Source organism: Acomys minous (genome assembly GCF_964271855.1).
Source record: "Acomys minous genome assembly, chromosome: 11".
NCBI classification, from domain to species: domain Eukaryota; kingdom Metazoa; phylum Chordata; class Mammalia; order Rodentia; family Muridae; genus Acomys; species Acomys minous.
The window spans coordinates 31,974,696-31,993,417 of NC_140492.1; the positions used below are offsets into that span (position 1 = coordinate 31,974,696).

Here is an 18,722-nt window from a genome sequence, read left to right on the forward strand (position 1 = left end):
ACTGCAGAGAATGTCCTGTCCATTAACTAGATCTGGGTAGGGGTTTGATGTTGAATGCACATGTTGTCCTTGGTTGGAAAGCTTACATTTTAAAAAGAAAATTTAGATGATTATTTTTCTAAAGTGCTTATACAACATTTAGATTTTATTTTAAATTATATTGTAGTGATTAATTTATTTTCAATGATTTATTTCTATAAAATTAGAAACAGAAAAATAACTTGGATATGATAGCATATCTGCAGCCCAAAACATTGCAGAAGAGGCAAGAAATTTTTCAGGTGTCCTAAACCATTCTGGGTTGCACTGTAAGTCCCAGGCAAGCCAGCATGAGATATCAAGGCCCTCTCTAAAAAACTGAAGGGAAAAAGAAAAAGCAGATTAAGAAACAACTTTCTTGAATTTTGAATTTTCTTGATCTTTCTGGATCATTTCATAGGATTTCTTTATGTAGGGTACACTATTGCTTCTCTCCTCTTCCTCTTTCTCAGCTGTTCTTCCTTTGTTTGAATAATCTAGGATTTAAAATGTGATGGGCGGAGGTAGTGCATGCCTTTAACCCAGCACTTGGGAGGCAGAGGCAGGCAGATCTCTGTGAGTTCAAGGCCAGCCTGGTCTACAGAGCAAGTGCCAGGACAGCCAAAGCTACACAGAGAAACCCTGTATCAAAAAAACTAAAGAAAAAAATAAAATAAGATAATAAGCAGATTCATATCTACCCTGACTATTTTAACTAATGTAAGATCCCACTGAGGTGAGCACACTGTTACCATTCAAAAGGAATAAGGACATCTATAATATTGATGTGTTAGTTAGTAGCAATTTATTGAACATTTAACACCCAGATAGTAAATATATCTTGGTAGTTAGAGACATCAGTCAAGCCATCTCTGAGGTGTCAGCATGTGGAGACTCTGTGCTCAGTTAGATGTGACTTACTTTCTGCAACGTAGTCCTCAGATGTAATGCATATTTACACTGGCTGGTGTGCTGTCTTAGAGTCATTGCACCTCCACCAGGCTTACATTAAAGCAAGCCATAATCTTTCTAAGATGAAGACAATCTGAGACAGATGCTGGCTGATTCACTGCGTACACCCTACACATTCCTTGATTTTTTTTTTAGACTTCAGCTCTTTGCCTTATTTAAGCTACTGTAGTTACAGGCATCATGCTCTCACGATGAAGGTCAGAATTGTGTATAATAGCGAGAACAGACAGTTGTATTCAGCCATCCTCTTAATTATACTATTTTGCTCGCAATTATTGGTCTTATTTTTGTCACTCCATAAAATATGAATAAAAGGTTATTTGGCAGGGCACAACTCTTGACAGAATCAGAACTATATGAGCAAGCAAAATGAAGATTTTTCATATGGAGCAAATGTTCTACAATACTGGGCCTTATGTCACTAAATAATAACTCACCCTTACATACTGATCTATTGTGGATTTTAACTAAGTCATACTGGCCACTTCCTACTCAAGTTTCATGATGTCTCTCAAATTACAGGCCGTCTGTGGCTGTCTTCAGCTCGCTTAACATTTCAGGAGCCCTTTTCACCTTTTCTTTCTTTCTTTTTTCTTTCTTTCCTTCCTTCTTCCTTCTTTCCCCTCCCCCCCCCCCCCCCCCCGCAACAGGAGCTCAATTTGTAGCCCTGGCCTGCCTGAAATTCACAGAGAACCACCTGCTTATGCCTCAGAAGTGCTGATTGTAAAGGTGTGCCCCACCAAGCCCTTCAAGGGCCCCTTTCTTGCGATTAGAATTGGGGATTAGTTTACCTTCATGCCTATCAGATAGCCTAAGTGAAAACTGTTAATTGCCAAATATTTATTAAACTGAATATATGTGCAGTTAACATTTTTATCATCATCTAGTATTATTTAACCATGACTGGATTTATTCTATTTACTAGTTTGAATTATGTTTGTAGCTTATTGACTTATTGAATGTAACTACCAAGCTTAGAGACTTATTGAACATATCTCCCTTCAAGTCTTATCAGTAGTCTAGATGGAATGTAGTGCAGCTAAGACATGGCTTTCTGCATTTAAAAATATCATACAGGCATTACAGCATTGAACAAAGTGTGATTGAGTACTTAGTGAATACCTTAATGGCAAAAGCTGAAACTATAAAAGCCTCAAACAAAAACCTTACAGATTAATCCTAACAGCAAACAAAATAACAAACTACACCAGTGTGTTGCTAATTAGCTTTGTAACAACTCCATAAAACCTTCTTGAAAATGAAAAGCCATTTTGTGATTAATTGAATTGAAAGCAGAAGTTAAATACGTGGTTTGTTTTGATAGATTATATCATTTGCATCTGAAGTGATAGGATGTGCGCTATGAACAGTAATTTCTAAGCAATGCTTAAGGCCTATGAGGGTGAATATGTGTAATCCTGCTACACATTGGGTTGTAAAAAGAATATTTATTTGTGTACACCTCAGTTTGACAAAACAAGGCAACTTAGATATTGCAAAATCTTGTTGGAATAGACATTCTTATTAGGAACTAGAAAAGAGAAAGTCTAGGTAAATAAGTTTCATCATTTATGTAATTCTAATGGCTTGTTTTTCCTTTGTATTTTCCATGTTTTATTTCAAGAAACTTTGAGTAAGAGGAAATTCAGTATGACTGAGGTCTTTTATCCAAATGCATATGGAGAATTTAAGATCTGTTCACACATGATGTTCTTTCCTTGAGTACAAATAACACTTCGTTTACAATATAAAGAACATTAGAATATATTGAATGTATAGAAAATTATTAAATTTTCTTATACTGTGGGCATTCAGTGTATGTACAAAATCCAAAAACCATCCAATTCCAAGATAGACATAATGCGGAGTTCTAAAAGATGAAGCCTAGAATTTGGATGCCAAGTTCTTTCCCTAAAATAATGTCAAGAGAAGTCTTGTTAGAAATTTCACAGTGATTTCACTTTCTATTGTACTTATTAAAGGAATTGAACAAAAAAAGCATGTTGTTCGATGTCCCATCATACTAAATGAAAGTAATGGAAGGTAGCACTCTATGAAGAGTCTTAATGGCAAGCTGAAATCAGTGTTGGAAAGCAGCTTATTGGACCTGTAAAATACACGTTGTAGAGACATGCACAGAGAGAAAGAATATAACAGAGCTTGAGGTTGCCAGGTACTTTTACCTGTAGTGGTTCATACTGAAAGAGTTGAAACGAGGAAAGTGTGCTGCGCTTCAGATGTGGATAATGAAATGCACTTAAATCTTGTTGGTATGCCATTGCCCTAGAAGTTAAGAAACATTATCAAGATGACTACTAATACTAGTACTGGCACTACTGCTACTACTGGCTCACGAAAATCCTCTCAGCAATCTTAAAATACACAGCACACTAAGTTTTCTGCACTTCAGTCTCTTACAGTAGTGAGGACACAGTTCTCTGCAGATAGAAGTGTGAAGACAAGCCATCGTGCAACTGAGTTACAGTAACTGCAATGCAGACAGGACAGCGCATAATGTTTTAGAATCAGAATGACGACATCAGGACATAGTTTTGCCTGATTCTCACCGCAAATTGTCCAATGCCAAAGAAAGCTGTGGGGATACATGTTGAAAAATTTACCATTCTTTAGTGCCCAAATCATTTCAATTCTGTGGCTTTTTTGTTTGTTTGTTTGCTTGCTTCCCTTGGCATTTGGTGTAGAACAAATTAAAATGAATACAAGGGGGAAATCACGCTGTCCACATTACTTGCTTCTGTGAACTATGTGAGGAGACAAATTACTTTTCCTCATAAAAGAATTCTTGCTCTGACATCCAGCAATCTGTTTTACACATTTTCAAGATACGGTACAATTGCTGAAATTTTAAAAGAGCCATTTTGTTTGCAGCTTGTCGACCAGGCTTCTACAAGGCTTCAGATGGTATTGCCAAGTGTGCTAAGTGCCCACCACACAGCTCAACACAAGAAGATGGTTCAATGAACTGCAGGTGTGAGAATAATTATTTCCGGGCAGACAAAGACCCTCCATCCATGGCTTGTACCCGTGAGTAGTTCTGCTGCGACCCATGCCTTCATGTTTTGTTTTGTTTTGTTTTATCTTCCTGTGACTTATTAATTGTTTGTTTTCAAGGTGTGTGTGTGTGTGTGTGTGTGTGTGTGTGTGTGTGTGTGTATGTGTGTGTAACATTTGTCCATTTCTTTCTGTTTTCCATATGCAATCTGAAAACTCTCTGCTTCCTTCTCCATGCTTGACTCATCACGAATGCCACATTTATCACACAAAATGAATGAGTTCTTAAAGCACTTCTTACATTGCAACCCCTATAAAGAAAACGAAATTCTGTATCTGACTTCAGAATCTCACAGTATATTTGCCAGGGCAGCAGAGTTTAGAGATGAGGGATTTATGTTTGGGGATTTTTTATTATCTTTTGCTATCTCCTGATCATAGGTCACACTAAATAAAAGGGCGGGGGCACTAAGATTTATAAACATAATACTGAAGTTTTCCTAACTATTCACAAGGGGATTGAATTTAGTAGTAAATATCTTTGTTGGACATTGTGAATAGATTCTTAATCAGGGATAGAAACTCCGAGTTCATAGCTTGGGGAGGTTTCTCCTCCTGAATCCATGTGCCTATAATTTCATGGACCCTCCAAGGATGAATTAAAGTAGATAATAAAGACAGGATGGTTATTTACCTCTCCAGTTCCTTTATAAATTTCCTACTTCCCTTGTAGTAGAAGCCAGAGATGCTCATTAATCTTTGTGGAACTACTTTGCAGGACCTCCATCCGCACCAAGAAATGTTATCTCTAACATAAACGAGACCTCAGTTATCCTGGACTGGAGCTGGCCTCTGGACACAGGAGGCCGGAAGGATATCACCTTCAACATCATATGTAAAAAATGTGGGTGGAATGTCGGGCAGTGTGAGCCCTGCAGCCTCAACGTCCGCTTCCTCCCTCGGCAGCTCGGACTCACCAACACCACGGTGACAGTGACAGACCTCCTGGCGCACACTAACTACACCTTTGAGATCGATGCCGTTAATGGCGTGTCAGAGCTGAGCTCACCACCGAGACAGTTCGCTGCAGTCAGCATCACAACTAACCAAGCTGGTGAGTACACCTTAGCGGCTTCGGACTTCAGCCGTCAAGTCCAACCAAGCCTTTGTGGACAACGTGCTTGTGTGAGGAGATGGAAAACTTTTCTCTAATCTCGTGTTTAGACAATTGTGATACATTAGTAATTCACTTTAATTCTCTGATCAGAATAAACCACATTTGCAGGGTGGTTTCAAAGCTAGTTTAAATCTATTGATGTCTAGTTGGGAATCTGAGGCAGTAAGGGGCCTCCTTAGAACATACTTAAACTTGAAGAACCTAGCAGGCAATTGAGGCTTGCAAAAGTTAGACGGTTTAAACACATATGTATTTTTGTATTGTTTAAATTGGATTGATATATAGTTAATCATGCCTTTACAATCACAAGGAATCCCTAAGTATCATATTTTTTTCCTTTAACAGTGGATAAATTTACTAAACACAAGCAAGCTAGCCACTGAGCAAGTGCGTGTTTGTTTCTTCCTGTTCTTGACCAGGGGTGACGTATGATTAGCTTTTTCAAATCCCTGTCACATGAAACTTCCTCTAAATAATGTACTATTATCTGGAGTTGTGAGCTAAAAGAAAACCTTTCTCTCTTAACTTTATATTTGGAGTATTTTACCCAAGCAACAAAACAAAAACTATAACATCTTCCCAAATTGACCGAAGAAGATCCCTTTGTCTGCAGTTAATAAGTGTCGCCCCCAACTGAAACTGGATAAGGTGTCTCTAATATGGCTCTGCTTGGTGATGATCTTCTTAACAAACGGCTCAAATCCTAACATTGCTAATTCAGCAAGTCAGACTAGAAATGGGACTAAAAAGGTCAGCCCTCAAATATGCTAAATTATCCCTCAACTTGGTGTCCCAGGTCCATCTTTATCCTCCCAGAATTCAGTTATCAAGAAGAAAAGCCCCAGCATTTAAAGACTAGCATCCTGTTCCCTTCAGGAGTCCCTGTCCCCGATAGCACAGCTGAGTATTGCTCCTTTCTGAGTATATACTGAAACACATGCCTTTCTAACTCCTACTCCTGGGTTTTGCTTTCCCCTAACTTGGCTTCTAGTCTCTCATCTTGATGAAATTATTGTTTTCTTTAACATTCTGTTCTAGTGATGCACAAGCTTTGTGTGGGAAATGTGGCACTTCTCAATGGTGGTAATCAACCATGACTTTACTTTTTCTTAGGAGAGTTACTTTGTTCCTCTTTATGCTGGATCCCAGTCCCTCCAGTGCAAGCTTTGACTATAGCACAGTTAATGGTATTTAATATTTATAAATAACCATATTAAAATGTGCAACTTCAGTTTTTTTAACTGTCTTTATATGAAAAGATGAATAATACTCATGTTATATATTACATGAGCTTGGTTCATTCTATCCAGTGAACATTGGAATTCTATAGTTATAATGATGTGGTAAATGATTTACTCAAATCTCCTATTTCAAGCTGATTTATTACCTTTAAACATGAACATCAATCTGTGCTCTAATTATCTCCTAAGTCAAACAAAAACATTGCAAAACAAGCAAGAGCTCCTTACGTCCTATCTTATCATTTCCCTCTGGCTTTCTGGTAATACATTAATCAGATGGTAATACATTAATCAGAAAATTAATAGTTCTGAATACAGGCAGCGAGAAGGAGAGGTAATGGGGCATTCAGGAGAAGGCCAAGACCCTACAAAATATATTAGATTGTCCTTGCCACCCCCACTGCCAGTTACAAATCATAGCATAAGTCAGAGATCCAACAGGCGTTATCTGGGACTTTTCTTAAGATCACTCCTGTTTCTTTAAAGAGCAACCAGAGATTTGACCTCAGTGTGAAACAGAAATGATAAATTCATTTCATGGTGTCTGAATCATTTTATATGCCACAGGGACAGAGGTCTGTGCTCTGTCTTCAATCCCCAAGGTAAGGTATAAAAGCATAGTTATATGTAAGTAATGCCATTTCTATTCAGAATGTCTCTTTGTTTTACTTTATTCTAAATCCTTTAAAGGTTAATGGACTGGTAGTCTTATAAAAATAAGCCCCTCCTGCCTGCCTTGGAGGGATGTGGTTGTACTTTAGTTCTTTCTGTTCTCTCTATCTTCTCTATAAAGGATAAAACTGAGTGTGTCCCTTTTAATTTAGTTTAAGATTGAGTTTACTGATCCTTCTCTTGATTACAATGTTAAAGCTCCAAGATACTGCGCAATAAGGCACCTTCTAAATTGTAGAGGATTACATGGCAAATTTAGGTATTAGTTCTCTGCTTTCAATACTTGCACAAAGTCAGTAAGATTTTTTATAAAAGTAAATAAACATGATTCCTACCTAAAGCTTCCATCCATCAGAGGCCAAGTCAAACATATAGAGGAAGAATTACCGATTGCAGGATAAACATCTTAAGGTCTCCAGCTGAAATGAATTCCCACCTTTGGCTTTATTCCTTCCAGTAGGGATATTTACCTTTCCCTTTGAGAAATGCACATCCCACTTCTGGAATATCCATCTGCTTAGTCTTCATCTCCACCAATGATACATGACTTTTAAACACCCCATAGCAAATAACAGATGCAGATGAGAAGAAGGGGCACATTCAGAGAACTTATAGAATTTTGAGTTCTGTGTTTGTTCAACCACTACTGCTAGAAGAGATCCAAACATGTTCCCAACATTTCATCAATACTTCAGACTCTTTTTGTCACCATACTCAACTCTACTTCCACATCCTACTCATGCTGCCATTCAGCAACGTGTACCACAAAGCAAAGAACAGTAACTCTGACCAGAAATGGACAGTGGCCTTGATGGAGATATTTTTCATGACTGGCTGCCGTAAACTTGGTCTTTGCTACTTATTACCATGGGGTTCTAAAAGTAGTTCTACATAAAAAAAAATGCCTTCATCATGTCCACCCTCCCATAGTGAATCTCATCATTTACTCATCATCCTCAGATGACTTTCGCTGTACTTCTTTTCTGAATTTATTTAAAATCATATTTGAAATTAAGACTTCTTATGTTATATCCATTCATAAGATTTTAACATATTTTGTCCTTTTCCTCTTCCCCTTTTTCATTCAAGACCCTTCCACATCATTCTTCTTGCTCTCCTTAAAATTCATCGCTTCCTTTTTCATTATTTGCTGTTAAATATAGGAATGCCTTTCTCCTTCTCATTTTCCTTCCTTCAACTCCTCCAGTGGCTGCCCTTTCCAGTTCCCTTTCAAATGTATGGTCTCTTTTTCTTTCTTATGTTACATATACATATAAAGGGGGTGAAATATGAACATAATTTTTCTAGTGCATTTAGTATTATTTACATTTATATAATTTCAAGGATGACTAATTGGTATTGGATAAGCAATTAGAAGGCTCTTCGTGTCTGTGTGTGTGCATGTTTGTGGGTGGGTGTGGGCATCCTGAACCAAAAAGTAACAACCAAAACAAGAAAAAATACTGATAAATAAGTAATAAATATCTAAAGTTTCAAGTCAAATTCATGCAAAATATGAATAGAAGAGTATAATATATACTTATGATTTCTGGATGATTGGTATCACTACAGAAATGTCATAGTTTTCACATTGCACATTTTGTACATATAAAACAGAGCGAAAATAACTTAGGTTAATTTAGGTTTCTTACTGATGAGCCATTGAATTTTCTACAAAGGTATAAGACCTTAAAGATTTTTCAATATATTGAATGCTTTTCCACTATAAACTTTTCCGAAATGATTTTTCCATCCATTTAATTTATGGTGAAAGAATTCCTTCTTTGGCATAAGAAAAAATTTGTTTTTTCTTTCAGTCAGAAATCATTACCAGATAAAAGCATAAAACTACAAATACAAATATAATTTCTCTTTATTTATTTAATTTTCTCGACCCAGGACTATCAGAAATTTAGTGTTTGAATAGGTTCTGTGGCAAGTTTTGGAATATTATTTTATTTGAATTTATTTTAACTGATACTTAAAATTTTATCAGTTAATAGAACAATGTTAAGTGACTTTGGGATCTTTCCCTCACTGAGTTTTGTGACATGCTATTCCACTGAATAAATATCAGCATTCATTAGTATAGAAAGAAATGAAGAGTTACTAAATCTTAATAAGTAATTTATATTTAAAATAGAGCTATTGGAAAAAAGACTTATTGGCTAAACTCAATGCTCTATTGCTTTATTCATTTATTTGTGTTCAATCTATATGTCTTGTTTTCACATAGGATGTGGTGTCAGATATACTCATGACAGCAAAATACTTCCTGTCAAAGACAACAAGTCAGGCTTTCAAATTTCAAAAGAAGCAACTTCCCAAAATGAATATGGAAAAAGTACTCAGCTTAATCTTCTGTGAACTGAGAGCTCCATATTCCTGAAGTACATATAAAATTGTGTTTTGCTATTCAGTTGCAATTCTGGGAGTTGTATTAGATAATAAAAAAAACCTACAAGAAAGAACATTTTGTAACATTCAGGAAGTGAATCAGAAAAATGATATGTAATGAAAATTTCCTACCAATATGGTCATGACTAGATGACTCCACTAATGCACCACACTGCATGCTACTCTGTTTTTCTTTGAAAGTTTAAGGAAAGAAAGAAAGACAGAAAGAAAGCCTAAGAACTGAAATTTTATCTTTATTTCTCTACATATAATGTCTAAGTATAGCCCAGAGACTTCATATTGCATTTTCCTGTGTGGTAATGAGCTTCTATTCTCCTGTCTTAAATATGGGGCAGATAATTAAGTTAGTCGAGACTATCTTTATGCTGTGATGTGTCCTAGTGTACCAAAACAATTCATATTGATTATTATACAAGTGATGTCTTTCAGCTAACATTCCTTGATATGTAGAAATCTTATATAGATACAGAATGGACAATAAGCTGAATGAAAACAAACTCATATATCATTATATGTAAAACTTATCCAAACATTTCTGAAAGGTTAACAGCATAACAATGTAAAATATGAGCAAATGGGGGCCATTTGGGAACTTGCTAAATTAAGGAATAGTCCTGTCAAGTATGCATCTCTGCTCCTTAGTACTGTAATCATGGACCCCACATGGTGATGAATGGTCACTCTTCTTTGCGGCTTCTCAAGAAGCCTATTCTTAAGGAGAGAATACCAATAATAGTCTAGAAGAAGACGTTTAGTAAGTGTAACATCTAGAGAATGGCCTTGGGGTGCGAACTTCTTTTATCTTAATGGAATTCTGCCAAGATTTCAAAATTATTATTGCCCAGGAATATTTTTTAATCTTTTATCTCAAAACATACCAAAGATGGCATGTTTAAATATGCTGTGCGTCAGTAATGTCATTATACATATGACTCTAAATGATAACATCACTCTATATAAAAAATTGAGAATTGTACATCTTAGGGACTCAAGTCTATGTATATTACCTCATGCAGTAATGGGTCAACAACCCACTGTCTCACTGAAACAAATATGACAAGAAAAATGCATCTGAAAGAAAGAAAGAAAGAAAGAAAGAAAGAAAGAAAGAAAGAAAGGAAGACAGTTGATTCTAAACTCAAGCTATAAATCCTGGTGCTTCCTGTAATAATGAGACAAATATGTGTTCCATATTCAAATTGAATTTGTTAAATTAATCTCAAATTTTGCTTTAAAATTAGTGTGAGGGAGATATTGGGTTAATCTGAAATGTTTTCTTTTTTATATATTTTATTAATTTATTCATATTACATCTAAATTGTTATCCCATCCCTTGTATCCTCCCATTCTTCCCTCCCTCCCATTTTCCCCTTACTCCTCTCCCCTATGACTGTGACTGAGGGGGACCTCTTCTCCCTGTATATGCTCATAGGGTATCAAGTCTCTTCTTGGTAGCCTGCTATCCTTCCTCTGAGTGCCACCAGGTCTCCCCATCCAGGGAATATGGTCAAATATGGGGCACCAGAGTTTGTGTAAAAGTCAGACCCCACTCTCCACTCAACTGTGAATAATGTCTTGGGTAGATCTGGGTAAGGGTTCCAAGTTTACTGCATGTATGTTTTCTTTTCCAAAATAAATGACATAACAATTGCTGCACAGCCTGTTATGTAAATTATGATGACAGAACATACATATTCCTAAAAAAGCTCTTATGTTTGTTGTTATGCACTAAATCCAACAGAATAGAAACGTTATTACTGAATCAGGGCAAATGGGCTTTCAGTTTTAAAACCATAAAAGTATAAGTATTAAGTAAATAAATGTTAAAATATAGGAATTCAGAAGCATAACATGAGTGGTTTGGACATCAACATTTTTAGTTGCATAGATCCTATGTGTTATATGAGACATTTAGTGTACCGCATGATCTAGTTTGTCCTTTATATCCACCCAACATGAGTGTATGTCTATAAATAAACTACTCTGTTCACTGAGATATCTTTAAGCAAATATAATAGAAAAATCACAGAAATTCGGAGAGATTTGTTCTATGATTCTTAGATTTACTGAAGGCAAAATTAACTGCAGAGGACAAATAAAAGTAATATAACATCAACCAATGAACACTAAATCTACACATATCTTCAGCCTGAAGAAATGAAAGAAATACAGGAAAAAATGAGATGACAAAAGAATGTCCCACAGTTTATTTTGGCTAATGATTTAGAATAATCTTTTGCCATGGATCCCATTAATCCAAGAGAGAAAGATTATGTACTTCCTAACAGAAGGTGTATCTTTTACTTATAATCACCATCTTAGTTGTTCTTACTGTTTTTTGATATACATTCTAATGAGTTAGGTGTGTTGCCTAAGGTGTGTGTGTGTGTCTGTGTGTGTGTGCATATGCAAGCGTGAGTGCCTACTTGTATATTCATATATAATTTCAGATGTGCTCTCATGTCCATGCATATGAGGTTGACTTTGTATATCTTCTTTCATTGTTTATTACCTTGACCTTATATTTAACTCTTTGCCTACACTGCCTAGCCAGTCACGATCCTGCCTCCCATGACCTGTGTACCTCTGTGCTTCCCCTAGTTCATGATAAATCACATGGATTTTAGGGGTACTGAGTAACTGAACTCATATCTTTACATATATGCATCAGGCATGCTAGCCACTGACTAGGCTATCTAGTTTTACTTTGTTTCTCATGATTTTTCTTATGTTTCTTTTTTAACATATACATTTATATTATTACACATGAATAAAATAAACTACCTACATCAGGAAGAACAACAAAACAATCAGGAATTATATAAATGTTACATTCATAGTGTTTTGGCTATTTGTATTTGGCAAGCTTGAAGTAAGCATATTTCCTATCTTGTTGGGTCTAAGTTTCTGAATAAAAATAAATATCTATCATATCTCATCTCTATTAAATTAAAACATCTATCTTGATCTAAAAACATCTTAAGCCCTAACCAACCAAGCTTAATTGTAAGACTAAACTATTTGGTCTTCAACCCCATCAGAGACTTGAGAAGGAATAAAACTTAAATGCCTGAGTGAACCGGAAGTGCTGGTCAGCAGCTTCCAAAATGAAAAAATGACTGAGACAGTTCACTGCCTGAACAGTCATCCTACATTCTCTACCATGTAGGAGCATCATCTTCGGCCCTGTAGCCCAATTCATCTATCTTACATGTTCTATTCAGGCCATGTACATGGTAGGATTTGGGAATGTGAAGAACAAAGGCATTAAATAATATTTTATACAATGTCAGTTACATGCTTGGGAATTTTACTTTTAAAGACCATGTGTGACGCTTAACAAGAGGTTCACTCTCAAAGACCAGATCAACTTTTAAATAATTCCAGGTACTTTTTGGCAATAAATACACATTTGATTAATTTCTATTTTGTGGGATTTCTGAGCATTGACAGAACACATTATGAGCCAACTACTATACCTCATGCACTGTGGACAAAAATCATGATAAAGATGTGGTGACGATCTTCAAGGAGCTCTCCATCAGAGGGTTTTGAAAGTTCTTAAAAACCTTGCATGAAATCGATTGGTTTGGCCATGTAAAAGCAAGCAGGCCAGCTGCCAAGAGGCTCCAAGAAGCACCTGCAGCTGAATGAAGACAACTAGTAATTTATCTTGAATTCAAAGATAGTAGCTAACTCTATCCAATAGCATCATCCTTTTATCCTTTTTCTCCATTACTTAAGTATGATAGTAAAAAACTACTAATTCTACCTTATTCTAACACCAACATCCACTCATAGACACACACACACACACACACACACACACACACACACACACACACACACGGGGGAGGGAAGGAGGGAGGGAGAGAGAGAGAGAGAGAGAGAGAGAGAGAGAGAGAGAGAGAGAGAGAGAGAGAGAGAGAACATACACCTTAAAACAGAAACACTTTCACAAACCCAAATCCATAACACTGAAAGTGACTGACACAGAATGTTCAATATTTTAAGGCCCATATGACATGTATAATAAGACCTTGTCTCCTTAAAGCGGAATGTCTTAAACAGGTAAGCTAGATAGAGAAATAGATACATGATAGATAGATAGATAGATAGATAGATAGATAGATAGATAGACAGATATATGATGGATAGACAGGGAGATAGATGATAGACAATACAATAAATGGATAGATAGATAGATAGATGATAGATAGGGTACGTAGATAGATAGGTAGATATAGATTGGTAGATAGATTCTAAGGACCTTCATGGAGAAGAAAAAGATACAGTTTCAGTTGGTGTACTAGTTCCTGCTGCTGTCATAAAATACTGTTGAGAAAAAAAAATTGAAACTGTGAGAAAATATGAGCTCATTCTTTACTGAGACATTATTTTTTTCAGAGTATGTTTATAGCTTCCAAGAAACCCCCTATCAGTCAGTCTTCAGTGTTAATTATTAATTTGTGTTTTTATACCTGCTTATGGATCAGGCTTTTTTGGTATGGAATGCAAATATATAGTTAAAATATATGCTTTCTTATTTCTACTACTTACTACACTTGTCAGCAATCTCATTAAACAAGATTGGAATTATTTGTCATTTAGTCACAAAATATAAAAGAAAACAACAATTTATATGGCTAGGTAGATAGATATATACAAATAAAAGAGGCACGATGAGATTTACCATTCATAAATATGGGGTTTAAGTGTGGTCTCTCAATATGAAAATGCGCTAGAGAAATTGCTTCAGAACTTGGCATGTGGTTTCTGAATCACACCTCACATGGAAGAATATTTGCTTTGAGAATCTTATGTGGAGAGCACACAGGCTAGAAACTTATAAAAGATACACTGAAACAAACACAAAAAGGCCATCCTACTGACACTGTCCCCTCTAATCTTTGGAAATAAAAACCTTTGAGTTCCCATTCTACAAGTTAAGAGCCATGCTTTTGAGTGTTATATGCAGCCTCGGATACAACCTGAAAACTGATATGAGTAGTGATTCGTAAAAGAACCACAGATGTTCGCTGTGTGATATATTTCCTTTTTACCCCAGTGGCCCTTATAAAAAGGGCTTGAAGATCAGCTTATAACAAGTCAACTAATGACATGATATAGAGAGGCCCCTGGTTCAGTGGCTGTTATTACAGCTGTGTCCCATTACATATTTGATGCTTAGAACATGCTTGCATTCCGAATGGCATTTATCTTTTGAATTTCAAACATTCCTACCATAAATAAAGATTTTATGCTTTTCAAAAATGTTTCACAGTTTCGTCTAGGGAATAGGGAGAGGTCACATTTTCTTAATGGCATTCTCCTGGCAAGGGTTCCTGGAGCTAAGATGTGCATTTTCTTAGCACTCACCTCCACAGACCTGTGCCACTCTTTCCTTTGCCCATTTCCTGCTATTCCCTTAGCCTGGGGAGGCGATAATAACTTGAGTTTCACTAAAGCACGAGTGTGGGGACCAAATGAGAACTGGCCTTTGAACACTGCTTAATAATTTCCTCTTTTTGACAACTTTCTAATAGAAGTGATCTAAATCCAACATAAATGATAACAGTACTGCTGTGGGAAAAATGAATTTGTGGTATGTAATTTTATTTGAAAAGTTTAAGAAATACTGTTTTAAAATTATTTAAAGTGAGAGCTTTGCAATACCTCCATCCAAATCCCTATGTATAATTCAAAGAACCTAATGTTTCACCATTTAAAGAATGAAGCGTTCTGGAAGCAGTGTGAGATGTCTCCACTGTTAATTAGTGACCACAATTATTCTTCTAAAAATAAAGGGTGGGAGTGTGCTCTTTCTTATCTTTTGCAAGTCCAAGTGGTTGCCAGTCATCCAGTGTATGCTTATATATTTCTAAGATGAACATATCTCTTATCTTAAAGACAGGAAGAAACCCTGCCACATTCCTATTGTTCTTCAAATACTTGTTGAGTTGGGTAGGAGATTATCCTGGGAGTTATTTCTGATTTAGCAACTGCTTTTGGGAATGGACTCTCTGCCCCACCTCTGTGCTGAGGCAGCAGCTGCCCTGGCCTTCTCCTGCAGTTGGTGCCAGGCAGCTGTGTTTCTTGTCTGTATTTCTTTATGGGCTTTTTCTTATGCTCACTGTAGTCACCTGCGCAGCCTGATTTAATTTTGCTTTGTTTCCAGTCACCAACAGTACAGCCAGAAACCTTCCTCTGTCTGCTGCAATGAGCAGCATGGAGAGTGGATGGGACACAAAGACGTTATCCCTTGGATGCTTGCATGTGAAAAAGTGTGTGAGTGGGCGGGAGACAAGGAAGGAGGTGCTTACCACGTGCGAGTGAGTGTTAGTGAAAAGTCCCAGATCATATCCCATCTGGGAGGAGAGGTTGGGAAACCTGGACTCCCAGGTCCTTGTCCTGCAAAGAAGAAAAACCAGGGCCATCAACACAACCAAACATAGACCCAAAGGTCGAAGCTTCACATTCCTTCACAGTTAAGTGAGAATGATCTCATAGATCAGGGTTATACTTAACTCACACAAAGAGATTAGTCTGCTCTATATTTTATTCATCTATTTTGTCCTAAAATTTTACTAACAGGATTCATGCCAACACAAACTGATACTATTTGAAAGGTGGCTAGCAATGACATTCAAGAAAATATGCCTATCCACCTTCCTTTTGACTTCTTATAGATTCCAACCAACCAAATAAGGCCCACCAATACTGTGATGTATATTATGCTGTGCTCAGAGTCTATTTTTTTTTTTTTGGTTATAACTATTGTTTACTTTTCTACTTCTCTGTGTACATGTAGAACTTTTTTTAACTATGAAAGACAAATCTTTTTTTTTTTTGATTTCTATTTTTTTTTATTTATTAATTTATTCTTGTTACATCTCGATGGTTATCCCTTCCCTTGTATCCTCCCGTTCTTCCCTCCCTCCCATTTTCCCCTTACTCCCCTCCCCTATGACTGTTCCTGAGGGGGATTACCTCCCCCTCTATATGTTCATAGGGTATCAAGTCTCTTCTTGGTAACCTGCTGTCCTTCCTCTGAGTGCCATCAGGTCTCCCCCTCCAGGGGACATGTTCAAAGGTGAGGCACCAGAGTATGTGAGAAAGTAATATCCCACTCTCCACTCTACTGTGGAGAGTGTTCTGTCCATTGGCTAGATCTGGGTAGGGGTTTAAGGTTTACCGCCTGTATTGTCCTTGGCTGGTGCCTTAGTTTGAGCGGGACCCCTATGCCCAAATCTGCCTATCATAATGTTCTACTTGTAGGCTTCTAGGACCCTCTGGGTCCTTCTACTTTGCCTTTCTCCCATGATTCTCTCATCTAGAATCCCACTAGAATGTCCTCTCCTCTGTCTCAGTTTCCTGGTAAGTGAAGGCTTTCGTGGGACATGCCCCTTGGGCTAATATGCAGATATAAGTGAGTATATACCATTTGAGTCTTTCTGCTTCTGGGTTAACTCACTCATTATGATCATTTCTAGCTCAATCCATTTATCCACAAATAAAGAAATGCTCAACCTCCTTAGTCATCAGGGAAATGCAAATCAAAACAACTCTGAGATTCCATCTTACACCCATCAGAATGGCTAAGATCAAAAATTCAAGCGACACCACATGCTGGCGAGGATGTGGGGAGAGAGGAACACTCCTTCATTGCTGGTGGGAATGCAAACTAGTACAACCACTTTGGAAATCTATCTGGTGCTATCTCAGAAAAATGGGAATAGGGCTTCCTCAAGACCCAGCTATTCCACTCCTTGGAATATATCCAGAAGATGCTCCAGCACACAACAAGAAAATTTGCTCAACCATGTTCATAGCAGCCTTATTCATAATAGCCAGAACATGGAAACAGCCGAAGTGTCCCTCAATAGAAGAATGGATAAAGAAACTGTGGTACATATACACTATGGAATACTATTCAGCTATTAAAAACAAGGACTTCCAGAGTCTATTATTTTAAGTTCTTACTTCAATTGAAAAGAAAAAAAAACTCCTTTATCTTGTCAGAAATACTAGTACATGTCTAAATACCAAGTTTCCATGGTTAGTGAACTTGTCATATGAAATTATCTTTGTCCCCCTTGTCAGTGGTCTCATATATTGTCTCTTTGTTACATAAATTCCTACTCCATATGTTCAAGAAAAATAGAAAATGTGAATACAGACACTAATCTATGAATTGTATGCAGAAGCCATATAGCTATGCTGGAATTCTTTCCCTATGGCTCTTGATTCTTCTTTAAGAGACTTTCCTTGAGTTTTGTTTGGGAGATAGTAGCCAGCCCATGAAAAACTTTCTCATAATCCTATCCAGCATTTGTGGAATTTCAAGAGTCAGCTACCTGGATGATCTCTTTCACATACCTATTTATTTTAAATTAAATCTACATCTATAATAGTGAAAACTAAATCAAATTGTGAGGAGGCTGCACTCCGTATAGCATATAGCATGGTAAATATTTCCATGCTAACAGTGTCACATAGCACTCACCTTCTTTTCACATGGCCTGTTGATAATATCAAAGGTGCAATGTCAGACAGGCTGAGATAGCCTTCTGAACACACACAATTTCATGTGTTCAATAGAATGCTTATGTCCAGTAAATAACTATGCCATTAACACTCAAGTGCTTGTTTTGTTTTTTAATTTTTATTTTATTTAATTTTTTCAAGTGTTTGTTAGATAAGTAATAATGATGAAGACACTCAGCTAAGTGAAATTTAGATTTGGAGTTCCTAAAAGTACTTTTAAACATCCTTTAGTACACCGGTATGCACTGATTTTTTCAGCCAATACAACAAATTGAGAGCATTTCTGGTAATAATTGGGAGATCCTTAATGTACTCTGCAGAAGAATCTGGTCAGAAAGCTTTTGAGAAGTCCTCCTAATGAAGATTTCTTTCCCAATTGCAAGTCTGCAGACAATGATGGCTTCCATCTTCCCCTCACATTTCAGCGACCTTCACTTTACTGCTTGGCCAGAGTCATGCATGTGGAGTTCACTAGGCTAGGAAAACCTCTGTTAAGATACAGATTTATGTACACCAAGAGCATTTGGAGGGCTTGAGATGGGCAATGAAAACTGCTTAGGGATTTAGTTGTCACAGAACAGAATGGGAATATTAAAGACCAGGAAAAGGAACAAGGTTGAAAAGGTTAATGCTCTTTTGGTCATTTAACCCAGTCATACCATAGA

General features: G+C 36.8%; 1 protein-coding gene across 3 annotated transcripts in view; it reads left to right on the top strand.

Annotated features, from left to right (window-relative positions):
* Nucleotides 1–18,722, top strand: part of EPHA3 (EPH receptor A3) — a 320,902-nt gene that overhangs the window by 218,216 nt on the left and 83,964 nt on the right. For all 3 annotated transcript variants that reach the window (XM_084802235.1, XM_084802236.1, XM_084802237.1), the window contains 2 exons: nucleotides 3,880–4,035; nucleotides 4,781–5,116. In XM_084802235.1, the coding sequence (XP_084658361.1) occupies nucleotides 3,880–4,035; nucleotides 4,781–5,116 (492 nt within the window). The remainder of the gene's footprint in view (nucleotides 1–3,879; nucleotides 4,036–4,780; nucleotides 5,117–18,722) is intronic.